Source organism: Hippoglossus stenolepis, chromosome 5 (genome assembly GCF_022539355.2).
Source record: "Hippoglossus stenolepis isolate QCI-W04-F060 chromosome 5, HSTE1.2, whole genome shotgun sequence".
Lineage (NCBI taxonomy): Eukaryota > Metazoa > Chordata > Actinopteri > Pleuronectiformes > Pleuronectidae > Hippoglossus > Hippoglossus stenolepis.
The window spans coordinates 25,658,166-25,671,258 of NC_061487.1; the positions used below are offsets into that span (position 1 = coordinate 25,658,166).

At 43.7% G+C, this 13,093-nt stretch overlaps 1 protein-coding gene across 1 annotated transcript; it reads right to left on the minus strand.

Annotated features, from left to right (window-relative positions):
- Positions 1-404: 404 nt before the first annotated feature.
- On the minus strand, positions 405-11,661 carry slc38a8a (solute carrier family 38 member 8a). Its single transcript, XM_047340071.1, has 10 exons — positions 10,832-11,661; positions 7,416-7,614; positions 6,439-6,595; positions 6,006-6,110; positions 5,342-5,399; positions 2,967-3,081; positions 1,363-1,510; positions 857-1,059; positions 730-781; positions 405-610 (listed from the first exon to the last, which is right to left on the minus strand). Exons 1-10 carry the CDS (start codon positions 11,033-11,035, stop codon positions 508-510), a joined length of 1,344 nt encoding a protein of 447 aa, XP_047196027.1. The 5' UTR covers positions 11,036-11,661; the 3' UTR covers positions 405-507.
- Positions 11,662-13,093: the final 1,432 nt, after the last annotated feature.

Sequence of the window (13,093 nt, forward strand, 5' to 3'; positions counted from 1 at the left end):
ATCACTGACCAATCACATGTCAGGAAGCAGCTCCTCTTTCTAAACATACACACTCAGACTTCCTCATGGCAGTGGAATCCTCCAGGTCCTGGAAATGTGTTTTATTTGACTGATAATTTAAACACGTTTGTACAACACCGTGCTCTTCATCTCACACACAGACAGGTTGAATACTGATATGTACAAATCTGCACCGACACAAAACAAACAAAAGGTGCAGAAATACCTGAGGATTTCAATCAGATCATCTCGGCATGACGGGGGCACGGGCGCCGCTCGTCACCGGGCGGTCGGGTGACCCGAGAGAACGTAACACAGCGGCACTGACGGAGGGGGGGAGGTGTTGAGGGACCACTTGACTGTTCAGGGGTCATGTTCATTTGTAAAGAGTCCTCGGCGGCCATAACTCAACGTGGGCTCTCGGGAGGAGAAAGGGGGGGAACGAGTTCGGACCCGGTGACCGCAGTCTCCATGACAACACCTGAAGCGGCGAGGGGAGTGGAACAGTCAGATCTTTCCGAGGAACTGCATGACGGCGATGGTGCTGCTCTGGCCGAAGATGAAGGCTCCGCAGATCAGCGTCACGACGCCCCAAACCGTGAGGACGACTCTGCAGAGAAGACGCGTCGTTAATAACAAGAAAACTAAAAAAAGTCAAGAACGTGAAGGTTTCAACCTCGAAACCCAGGTGTTTAGTTCCAGTTTATGAACAGTTGACGTTTTCCTCACCTGGTCCTCAAGGACACGGGCTCCGACTGCATGGCGAACATCAAACACAGTCCTGTTCCGACACAGACACAAGGTTAGACGCTCACATCACGTCTGACAGAGTAGGAATCTGTGACCGGAGCGTTACCTGGGAAGATGAAGATGAAGAAGGCGCTGATGCCTCCGATGACACTGATGACCTTGCTGATGTCTGGCACAAAGACGGCGATGAGCAGCGTCACCGTGATCCACAGGACTGTCAGCGCGTAGCGGCTGCGGCTTTCGAAGTTCACCGTCACCACGCCGTAACGCCGCCGCCGCCAACTCAGCAGGGGGTCCTGGATCACGGATCTGAGAGATGACAGAGAGAAGACGAGTCTGATCTTCTGTCATATTTGTTTTAAAAGAAATCTACATTCACATCAGGTCAGATTTAGACACAACTAGAGGATATCACTCAGTAGAGCTGACAAGACCACACTCTTAAATAAAGATAAAGAAAAAACATTCAAGGGGGTTGATAGTAGTTGATTTAAAGGTTTTCTCCCCGTTTCAGATGGATCCTTTAAAGGTTCAGTCGGTAGAGTTTGGTGACACCTAGTGGTGAAGTTGCAAACTTTTTTATGAGTTCACACTGAAGTGATGTGACGTCACCTGCCCAGCAGCAGGATGATGGGATAGATGGTGATGATGGAGATTCCGAAGAGCAGCCTGGCGATGAGCATCAGGATGTCTTCGCCCGTGTACGACATCAGAATGTCGGACTTCACGTCCTTCCCAAATGTCAGGTACCCATAAACCCCTGCAACACAGAGAGACAGAGACAGAGACAGAGAGACAGAGACAGAGAGACAGAGAGAGAGAGAGAGGACTCAGCACAAACAGCGAGGGGTTGAGGTGAAATAGATTTTCTATTGTGCAGCACTATGATTAAAACTAGTAAAATTTGATTGAAATAATTATTGATCGTGATGTGAACATGGTCAATAAATAATGTTTTTATTGTGTTGTGCTTAAAGACGCCACTAATTCATCTGAGCCAGATTCAGAGAGGACGACGTGCACGCTCGAGAAAATACTGCAAAAAGTTCTGAGATAAAAATGACTGCAAACGAATCTTCCGACCTTCATATTCGACAGCAAAATTCATAAATCAGTGACAGTGACAGGAAGAGCTGTGTTTTTGGTTTAGTCCAGTCCTTGTTCCTTGAAACCAAAGAGTGAAGCAGGGATGATTTGTCAGTTGGACTCTGTCCTCCGCTGCCGTTCTCTGACATGAACTCTGGAAAATGTCTGGACACTTGGGTCTCGACCGGCATCGCACTCGTTCTCTAAAATAAAGCTTGAACTCTCAAAGCAGCAGCCGAGAGACTCGGGGGGGAATCTAAAATCATTTTCATGTACGAGTAGAAAGCCGCCTCCTCCTCCTCCGTCACTCTTGGCTGATGGTAAGATAAATATCCTGAGGGGCCGGAAACTAAACGAGAGAAGCACGTTCATCAGGATTAATAAAATGATGAAAAAAGAAACTCAATATTGTTAATGGTGATTAAAATCCTGGCAGATCAACTTATTGGCGAGTGACGCTGAGTGAGCAGAATGAAACTGATTCAGTGGAAGAGAAAAAGCTTTGAACGGCAGAGGGAGTTTCTCTGTGTGGCCTGAGTGGGAGTGAGTTAATGCAGACTCATCAAAACAAGAGGGGATGGATTCATGGCAGAAACAGAAGAACCAGCAGAACTCAGGTTCTCAAAGAAACAATCAATTAAGGCCAAAGTCAGTAAAATCATCAACTTCCTGGTTCTTTCTCTGTGAGGATGCAAGAATGATGCATCTAATATTTCAGTATAAATTGCATTGAGTCATAGATCCTATGATGTTCCGGAGTTGTTGCTGGAGGAAGCTTCCTCCGTGTGGACGTCTCTGAATATTAAATGAACACGTCTGATCCACAGCGAGTGTGGAAAAGCATCGACTCCGTCAGGAATTCAATAAATTAAGAGAAATTAACATGCAGCTACAATCAGAATTCATTAGAAATTAATTAGAATAATCTCACAATGAATCCACAGCCACGTGGAACATTTCTAAAAACTGAGCCAGCTTCATGATGCACAAGAGGAATCCAGTCATCACCGCGAACCCACTTATCTTACTTCATGTCACCGTTTCTTCTGGCGCTGATATTGCAAGAGGAATGTGTGTGGAGAGATTTGCACTGTGATGTTTGAGAGAGAGAGAGGAAGCAGAAATCTGACCTGTGAGGGAATAGATGATGAGACAGAAGATCATGGAGATGACGGAGATGAAGACCCAGTGAGAGAGCCGCTGGTTCTCCATGCTGCTGTAGATGGCGATGGACGCCTCGTGGCACTGAAACGCACAGAGAAGAGGAAGGAGAGTCAACATCTGGAACCACGTTCAAACAAAACCTGAGAGAATGAAGGTTTTTAATCGAAAACCTGATAAGATATGGATCTTTGAGCACGATGCCGATATGTTGACTGAAACTATTATAAATAGCAATAAATAAAAAGAAAAACTAATCACAAACAAACGTATAGAACTTGAAAATACAGAAAATTTACTTTTTTTAATTTAAAATATAAACAAATTCCCATCATGTCTGAATTGTTTGTTCTGTAAAAGTTTTCATAGAAGCAAACTAAGAAGTCAAACCTGATTTTTCTGTGAAAGACTCATGTCGGCCAATTTCTGATAAATGGGTCAGATTCCAGTTTTTAAATTTAACAGATTTCATGTGTAACATTAGATTAAAGTTTTTGGTTGGAATTAAAAACCATGTTGAGATGAAATCCAGATGAAGCAGGACACGGGTTCAGACAGATCGTGAGTCTCTGGCCACCAGCAGTGTTTTCACAGGCTGAAGATCCAAAAGGTCTCATTGTCTCTGATCTCGGTTTCTGTGATGAACTGAGATGAGATGGGGAATTAGATGAAAGCTTCGGGCTCGGAGCAGCACGATGAGCCCAGTTAAACCGTGGCAGGGGTCGGGCCACAGGCTCGTGTACCCACATGATCCCAGCTGCCATTGTTCGGTTTGAAACCTCGCCCCCCACCCCCCCTTCGCCGCCTCGGCCTCCTCCGCTGCTCTCAGGATCTCATCACGTCGCTTTTCAGCCCTTTGCTCTGCAATCACTCAGCCTGAGGGAGCGCGTCTGCATGTGTGTTTGTGTGAGAGGACACGCATCAATCCTCTCACACCTTCCAGCGCCTGTTATTAGATTCCATCAGCAGCCGTCAGGGTTACCGTGGCAACTTGGGAAGTAACACATCAGTCTGTGCTGCTTTAGATTGACAGAATGATCTTTTTCCTCCCATACTCCAACCGGTTATTAAATATGAAAGCTCAGTGCGCGGAGCTCCCGGTGAGGCCGCAGGCGGCGCCAGCCCGCCGACCTTTACACTACACTTCATCACACTCTCCGGAGAACGCTCCCAAACATTACTGAGAATACTCAGTGCATCAGCTCACTGTCGGACTTATTGGCAACGAAGATGCTGAGGCCATGAGATGAGGCCAGATTCAAAATATCATTTCCTCACGGGCTTTAGTTTTATGATCCCGGTACAGTGGAGGTCAATGGATTCTCAACTGTGCTGCTCAGTATCTAAAACGATTAAATTAAAATCAGCAGCAGTTTTTATTTGCAGAATCAGATTCTCTGTTGATCCAGACACGTCAGTACAACTACAGCAGTTGGCCTGATTCTGTCCATTGAAAACAAAAATCCACCTGTCAAACTCATAAATGGTGTGAGCTAAATATTAGGAACACCTCTCAGTATTACTCAGTTCAACAGAATCACAAATTAAATAATAATTTCAACAGATTCAATCCAAAGTGAACATTATCATCCTCATGATGATCAAGGCCTGTTTCATCAGGGTGAACCTGTGAGTGTAGATTAGTTTTATCATCGTCATAGAAAACCTTCACCTGAAGAATCGTTCATTTCCTGCCAACCATTCGTGCATTTGCACATGTTAGTATAAATTAGAGCTGGACAATAAAACAATATCAATGATTACTACATCATTTTCATCAATAGCAATATATATATATTGATATATTTATTGTGCATTGTGAGCGTATAACACAATTGATCGACCTTAGATTTGTTAAATGTGAATGTAAAACCACAAACTTCAGTCAGGAGCAAAATTCAGTCTTTAAAACAAAAATTAAATTGTAAAAAATAACGATATTGATCGATGTGAAATATTCTATCTTGAATTGTATTAAGATAAAATATCGTCCAGACAAGAAATTCACCTGAACTTTAATTCCATTTATGTCGGATTATTTTGGAGCAAATGAGAAAATTACATTTTGCAAACGCAGCGAACTGATGCCACGACTTTTCTCCTGACGTCAACATCACACACACACACACACACACACACACACACACACACACACACACACACACACACACACACACACACACACACACACACACACACACACACACACACACACACACACACACACACACACACACACACACACACACACACACACACAGCTCTGCCCGAGTGGCCTTGGTTACGTACGTTCACCGGGTCTCGAACGTTCCAACAGGAAAACACAACATGTTGCTTCACTCACTTGGAAGCCGAAGCAGATGGTGGGGATGACGCTGAACATGGAGGCCCAGGAGCTGATCCTGCACAGACACGAGCAGACACACACACCACAGTCATTCTCCCAAGATCACAAATGCCACAAGAGCACGAGGAGAAGAAAAAAGCGTGGTTATTAGGGCACCGTTCATAATGTCGTGGCATTTAGAGTCACTTTAGCAGCGCGTTCATCTGTCAGTCACACACACGAGGGCTGACAGCAGCGAGGTGGGTCATTCAGAGCGAGAGAGACGAGCGAGGTTTGATCTACGGCGTCTGTCCTGGCAGCCGGGAGTCACTGCAGATTTATGGACATTACTCACGACGGCCATACTTCCTAAAAGGAACCTCATAACAAGGACCAGCTCCATCGATGGATTGATTTATGACACAGAAAAGAAAAGACGACCTGGAAGTTAAAAAAATACTTTTTAAAAAGACACAAAAACCTATTTACACCGTTAAGAATTCTATTATAATTATTATTCATGTTTTTTTCTCTTCTTGCTTCACTTCTGTCCAAACAATACAGAATAAATTCATGAGCAGTCGTGACCAGTGAAACGCACACATTGCTTGCAGCCCTGGATTCCATCATTTCTACAAACACACAGACACACAGACAGACACACACACACAGGTGTACGTACCCGCTGCTGTAGAGAGGGGTGATGTGAACCAGGACAGAAGGCGTGGTGTGGTATTTGACGATGATGGCTACAGTCAGGTAGGTCGCAGCCAGAGTGCCCAGACCACTGAGAGAGGACAGAGACAAATCATCGGCTTCAGACAGAAACCAGACCAACGCTGTGTGTCCTTAAAAAAGAACAACACACACTGAGACACACACCTGAGCTTTGGGGTCGGTAAAACCAAAATAATTGATATTTGTAAGTAGAACATTAATGTGAATTAGAAAATAAATCCCAGCATTGGCAAATTGAAAACGTTAATAAATCCACACTAAAGCTATAAGTGAGTCAAAATATAGCTTGAAAACCTTGTATTAAATACAGTATAGTTCTATACACAGCATGTGTGTAGACATGCAGTGTAACTACACACACACACGTTAAACCTGACCTGATGTATTTCTGGATGCTGATCTCTTTGGGGATGGACAGTGGGAGGATGAGGAGGACGCAGAGCAACACCAGAGCAAAGCGCTGGTCTGTGTAGAAGTGGTGCGGTAACTCGGACTCCGGCAAACCAGTTATCAGCTCATACATGGAGCCGCACACTGAAGAGAGAGACACACACACACACACACACACACACAGACACACACACAGAGAGAGAGACGATCAGGTAAAACAAAATTTTGTGTAGGAAGCAAATAAATGCAAATTGTCCTCGAAAATGAAGCCAAATTATTTCGATCGCCTCCTAGAGGTTGTTTGCAAACTAAAAAGTCAAAGTACCCATCAAATAAAATGTTCCTATAGGTTTTTCTGATGAGTTTGGTTTTAATTAGTTATTGATGCTATTAAAACAAGGTGAAACATCATGATTGACAGCTGAGACTGATCAGGGCAAGTTCAAGATGGCCGAAGCCCTATCAAGAATAGTTTGGCTTCATTTTTGGTCAACGGGAGAAGCTGGAGACTCGTTGTCCATCTTTCCGGACAGTCGCTGATCCTGACGATAATTTCGAGACTCAACAGAAACAACAACCAGCTCCAGACCACATTCAGATTCGGTTATTTCTCTGTGGGCCACATGCCAGTCGTCATTTAACCACAATCTGAACTATCGTGTTTCATTCAATGAGACAAACCGAAGACATGAATCTACCCTTTAATGGAGAGAGGACTAAAAAAACCCAAGCAAGGTCACAGAAAGGTCACAGAAAGGTCCCATAAGGGTCGTCCTCGCCTCCATAAGAGGAGAGACGTCGGAATCAACCAGATGGTAAATTCAGATAAACAACTCGCAACAAAACGTTCAAACTCAAAGAGTTATTGACAAAAGTTAATACGTATGATGAAGCTAAATAAGATTTGACACAAAGAAGTACCGAAGCTGTATTTGGTGCAAAAACCAGTTTGTCTTGAACTCACACTTCTCCAGCTGGTCGTCCACGATGACCAGAAAGGCCACAGAGATTATGAAAAGGTTGAAGACGAAGCAGATCTCACACAGTTGACCGATGGCCGGCCCGCACACCTCCTTCACCACCGCCTGGTACGTGCACTGGCCGCTGATGGAGGAGGAGTAGCCCAGGATGATGAGCCCACTGATGAGGAAGACGAGGGAAACCTGAGCGGAGGAAGGAGAGAGAAGCTCAGAGAAACAGATGATGCAGTTTAAAGAAGGTAGGAACTCACGTCTGTAAGGAAACACACTGAAGATTTGACTTTTTCGCTTTAAAGTGAAGATTTTCTCTCCACTGCCACCAAGTGTTCATTGTTGGAACTGTTGGGCATCTCTCTTTGTGACCTCAAAGTGGGTTCAATGTTTTCATTGCCAATTGTCTCTTGGCAGAATTACGCAAAAAACATTAAAGATTTTTTGATACTTGGGCCAAAGAAGAACCCATAAACTCTTGGAGCAGATTTAATGAAGGGGGTGATTGCAGGTATTTTTTTTTTTTTTCAGTTTCTAGAACATTGCACGGTCGAGCGTTAGCGGAGTCATGCGCTCTTCGAGTGTCTTTCTAGCTGTTGTAAGGTCTTGACCGTATTCTCTATCAGTTTTTAACCATAACCCATTTAATTTATATCGTAATTTGGAGCCATACAAACAAAGAGAATTGCGAGTCGGCCGCACCGTCAAATTTCGTCCCACCTACGCCTCCCGTTAAATTCTAGTAAAGTGGAAACTGCTAGTTTGCGTAGATTCTGTACGATAGTCCCAGAACTTGAGGGAAAGGTAACGGTAAACTTATATTATGACTTGATGCTATACAAATAAAATTGAATTGAATTAAAAGGTCTTTTTTATTTCCAACATCTAGTTTTATTAGTGACACTTATACAATTATAGAAACATCTGGATTGATGAGTCATTTGTGGCTAGAATGCAATTTGACAAGTGTATTTAATTTAATTAAAGAACTGTTGTGAATGGACCTGATGAGGAAAACAAGGCAGATGAAGAGCAACTACCTGAAAGAGCAGATAATAAAAAGTGAATTCACAGTAAAGTTTGAACCCTCATGTCATCCCCATGATTCTCTGGATACAGACACAGGCAGCGGATACAGATGAGTCAACAACAATAAGTTAATCCTATGATCCCGTGTCGGCTTATATCTTCCACAACTGTCATAATAAAAACAGAACATAATAAAAAAGGGATCAGGACGACAGCCGGTGACCATCCTGAACTTTCCCGTCAAAACTTTCAAACCCTGTTAAACCTTCATGTTGCAGCCGAGGTGCGACGTGCAGTAATCTCCATGAACCAGGAGGTTACCTCTGAATCGCTGCCGGTCAGGATTAACGTCAGTGGCGTCCGGGTTGAGACGCTGATAATGAGCAGTGATTTACTGTCGTCCAATGAGACGAGTGGAAGATGAAAGGTTCAGTGACAATAAGCAAAACAGCTACGCAACCTAAACAGAGAGGAGAGGGAAACACTTACAAGTTCCCTGTTGAACGGCCGTAAAGGTCACAGTCTGGAATTAGTTTCTGTAAGAAGCAATTATTAAAATTTGATCTATGGAAGATGTGAGGGGGAAGAAACACCTGGAAGTGACTCTGGAAAAGAGCAAACGACCACATCTGGTTAAATTGGGAATTATTTATATAAGCTTTCGGCCTTGTGTCGCACCAACTACACTGTTCACAGAAAAATAGAGATTATACGAGGAAAACCACATCAGAGCGATTTAACAGAGCAAACAAACCCTTTACCGGCTCCAGCAGCAGATTCTATAGCTGATATTACTTAGTACAGTTATAAATTAATAACCCTACACCACCCAGAAGTGATTTACTTGAATAAAAGTAGCCTGTGCACTAAATTAAACAGCAGGACTCTGAAGCTGCGCCTCTTCCGGTCCTACTATAACAATAAAAAAAACCCAAAACAAATGAATGGATTCAGTCAACAGAAACCCAATGAAGGGCAGTGTTGAATTTGGATTCGTTCAACATTGATTAACTTTGAACCAACAGGTGACCGGCGCTCTCTGGTGCAGCAGCAGGTCTTCATCTGCAGCTCAGATTAACAGTTTCACAAAGAAAAGCTGCAACCAGCATCACCACAGACCAAGAAAACAGCTCATTCCCAACAGGCTCTGCACTGGTTTACTTCACTTTAGAGGTTTTATGTGGAAAAAACAAACATTTTCTTTGTTTCCAGACGAGATGATTCTCTACTAATGTTTCGATATCACCTTCATCTTTGAAATCGAACGTGACAGTGAATCAACGAGGGCGTCAAATCAAAACGGCCAAAGCACGAGCCGCGAGAAAACGAGTCTGTCCAGCCTGACAGTGAAAGTGAGGACGTGGGGGACGCACGTCAAAACACAGTCAAACCACATTTTGTCAAAAGTCTGCAGGAAGACAAATGATGAGCACGGACACACAAACACAACAAAGACACAAAGAGCTGAGGAGGAGGAGGAACAGATCATGGAGACTATTACTGCGAGGGGATTTATCCAAAAAGACAAGAGGGACAGACAGAGAATAAAGAAGGATTTATAATTTATTCACGCAACAGGATAATGTGGTTTTGTGCTTAGGACAAGTTTTAAAATAATGTGCAGTGAAGAATTTCTCCCCCTCACACACATGTGAGACGACCAGAGACAAAGTGCAGGGATTCAAAAGAGGAACTTGTGACTAAAACCAGAGGGAGTAAGTTAATTGAAATTAAGTAATGAGGTGAAAAGGCTGCAAACAATGAGTTCAGGGCTTCGCAGGAGGAGGAAGAGACCAGAGTACGTGTAAATAAAAAATGATTAAATACAATAAACATGTTAATTATGACAGGAGGAGAAAATAGATCCAGATCTGACTGATCCTGGGATTTGAAACAGGAGATGAGGAACTTTTCACACATGAACTAAAACCAGAGAAGTCCCAAGTTAGTTAATTGAACTGATGAACTAATGAGGTGAAAAAAGCTGCAAACAATGAGTCCAGTTCTGCACAGGAAGTGTCAAACATCAAGATTCAACACAATAACCATGTGGAGTTTTGACAGGCAGGAGAAAATAGATCCACATCTGCCTGATAAAGTGAAAAGTGATAGTGTGACACGGCCTCTTCAGGTGGAACAGATCAGAATCTACTTAATTGATCTCAGTGGACCTGGAACAGATAAGATCCAACACACACACACACACAAACAACACACACAACCTTCCAGAATAAATACATAATTTAAAAATGAAAAAGGTTGCTTCTGAGTTTGAGATTTTAAAAAAAGTTTGGCAGCAGCAACTTTGATGGAGGAGCACACGTGTCTTCTCATGATTCTACACTTTAGTATTTAAACAGAATATAAAGTCAGTTCCCACCAGCTCCACGGTGACGGCGCTGCGGATGCTCCCGGCTCTCTCGAAGGCCCAGGGGAAGTTGAGGAGCCCGGCGCCCAGGGCGGACTTCAGCATGATGAAGATGGCCCCCACGGAGCCGAGCCGCGGGCCGGCGGACACGTCCAGCGGGGGCTTGGCCGAGGCTGAAGCCAGCAGGCTGATGCTCTCTCTGGCTAACTCCTCCATGCTGCACGGTGGCTCGAAGGCGGCTCTCTCCCGGCGACGCTCCCCGGGCTGCGGGCTCCAGGTGCGGGTTTGTGGGCCGGGCGAGAGGAGGGTGAGCCGGTGGGGGGGGGAGGGTCCGGTGGAGGTGTGCTGCTGCCTTCAGGGGCTGCTGGGAAACTGAAAAACACCCAGAGAGGTGGTTTTACTCCAGCCTGACCACAGGAGAGGTGGCGGTGCTGCGGTGAAACGAGGTTTTCATGCAGACAAGTGAACGCACCAACCGGACGAGGCACGTGGAGTCAGGTCCTGGAGGTTTCTTCCTGTTAACATGGTTTCTTTTCACTAAAATTTGATTTGTATAGCGACAAATCATAATATACATTATCTGGAGGCTCTTTAAAATCAAGACCTTTTAAAATGACTGTACATTATTCAATTACATTATATTATTCCCACAATGATGAACTTTGTGGAGGGGGATGAGGGGGAGATTGAAAAAAGTTAAGTAAGTAAATCCTACAATAAAAAACACTAGTTTCACTAATCACATGATTTAAGAGTCTAAACAGACGAGAAGCTTCATTAACGTGATGAGAAACACCCGAGTTTACGATTTCACTTCAAAATGGCTGCTCTGAAACAAGCTCTAAAAGGCCAATGAGAGAGTCCCACAGAAACAAGGCTGTTTTTAAAAGATCAGGCTGAATATTAATAATAATAAAACCAGTGTGATCACACGTCAGGCTGAGAAGAATAAAGTACAAAGATATGTTGTGGACAAGGTGCAGGGATGAAGAGGGGATTCGACAATCGACGTTTCTTTGTTTGGTCACTTAGTATTTATTGCTCCTTAGTTTATCTTCCTCTCTTTTTGCTATAGATAACTATGCAAATACTTTTTTCTTTTTATTTTCTTCACTTGTTTTTCACAGAATTTCTCTCTTTTTTTTTTTATTAACATGTTTGAAACACATAGAAACGAACAAGTGAAGACGAAGGGTTAAGGTGTTTTGTGTGTGACGGGGGGGCAGGGGAACGTGGAGCAGGTCAGGTGAGGTTTCACTGCTCATTTCAAACAGGATTCAGAGCTCGTGTGTTGACGGGAGCAGGTGACGGAGTCTGTGCAGCACCGAGGACTTTCCCATTAGTGTTGATCCTCGGGGACGAAGGTTCAACACCCCACTGCTGCTCAGAGTCAGAACATGGAAATCAAACTGCTGCTCGTGGTTCTTCCTCTAAAAGCCTGAATCCTACGACGTGAACATTAAGAACGACTGTGTCCGTAACTCATCATTCTGCTCTTGTCCTTCCTGAGGAGAAGTGGCCACGTTTACTTAAATAGATTTCATGCACAGAATTGATTTGTTTGTACACAAGTCAAAACGCTTTGAGTTCAACAAAATAAAAAAACCTTCAACCAAATGTCAGTTTATAAAATGTGAGTTTTATTTTCAAGCCACAGAAATCAATTTACTGCTGCACACTCACTTTTACCCAGTGCATTAAAACCTTATTTAAAGATGGACGACGTGACAGCCTCTAGAAAGTGAAGCCAAAGCGTCTCCATTGCCCCCTGGTGGCTGTCTGCAGTGTAAATCACTTAATCACTTTAATTAGTAAGAGACTGACTGGCGATTGGTGGATTGGTCCCTGAAGTGTCCTTGTCCTGTCAATAGTCGAGTCAATGTGCCCCGTACTGGGTCAGGAATAGAACATGGATGTTGGACGTATAATTGGCCCCTCTGTGTAAATTGTGGCCCCTTAATGGCCCCCGATATAAAATCCTTCATCCACCACTGCTGAAATCTGTCATGGTTCCCAGAGGATGAATACTACAGACTTAAATACGTTTAGAAGCAAAACAAGTACCTCTTCTTTCTTTTGATTGTCCTGTGATGTATTTGTACGTTGTCATTTGTTTTTTAACGACGACAGAAAAGTCCTCGCTGACTCTGATTGGCTTCTTTCTGACTGATTCCAGCCTCCGTGTCACATGATTGTCAACTGATCAAGTTGATTCCTGGTGCACTTCTGTTATATCATCGTTTTTTAATCTTCGGGCTGAGGCAGGATATCAAG

What these genes read in the sequence shown, in the direction of transcription:
- slc38a8a (XM_047340071.1), bottom strand. Translation starts at nt 11,035, where the DNA reads ATGGAGGAGTTAGCCAGAGAGAGCATCAGCCTGCTGGCTTCAGCCTCG. An exon ending in AGCATCCAGAAATACATCAG is followed by an intron (nt 6,111 to 6,438) that starts GTCAGGTTTAAC and finishes GTCCTCTCTCAG; the next exon opens with TGGTCTGGGCACTCTGGCTG. An exon ending in CTTCATCTTCATCTTCCCAG is followed by an intron (nt 782 to 856) that starts GTAACGCTCCGG and finishes GTGTCGGAACAG; the next exon opens with GACTGTGTTTGATGTTCGCC.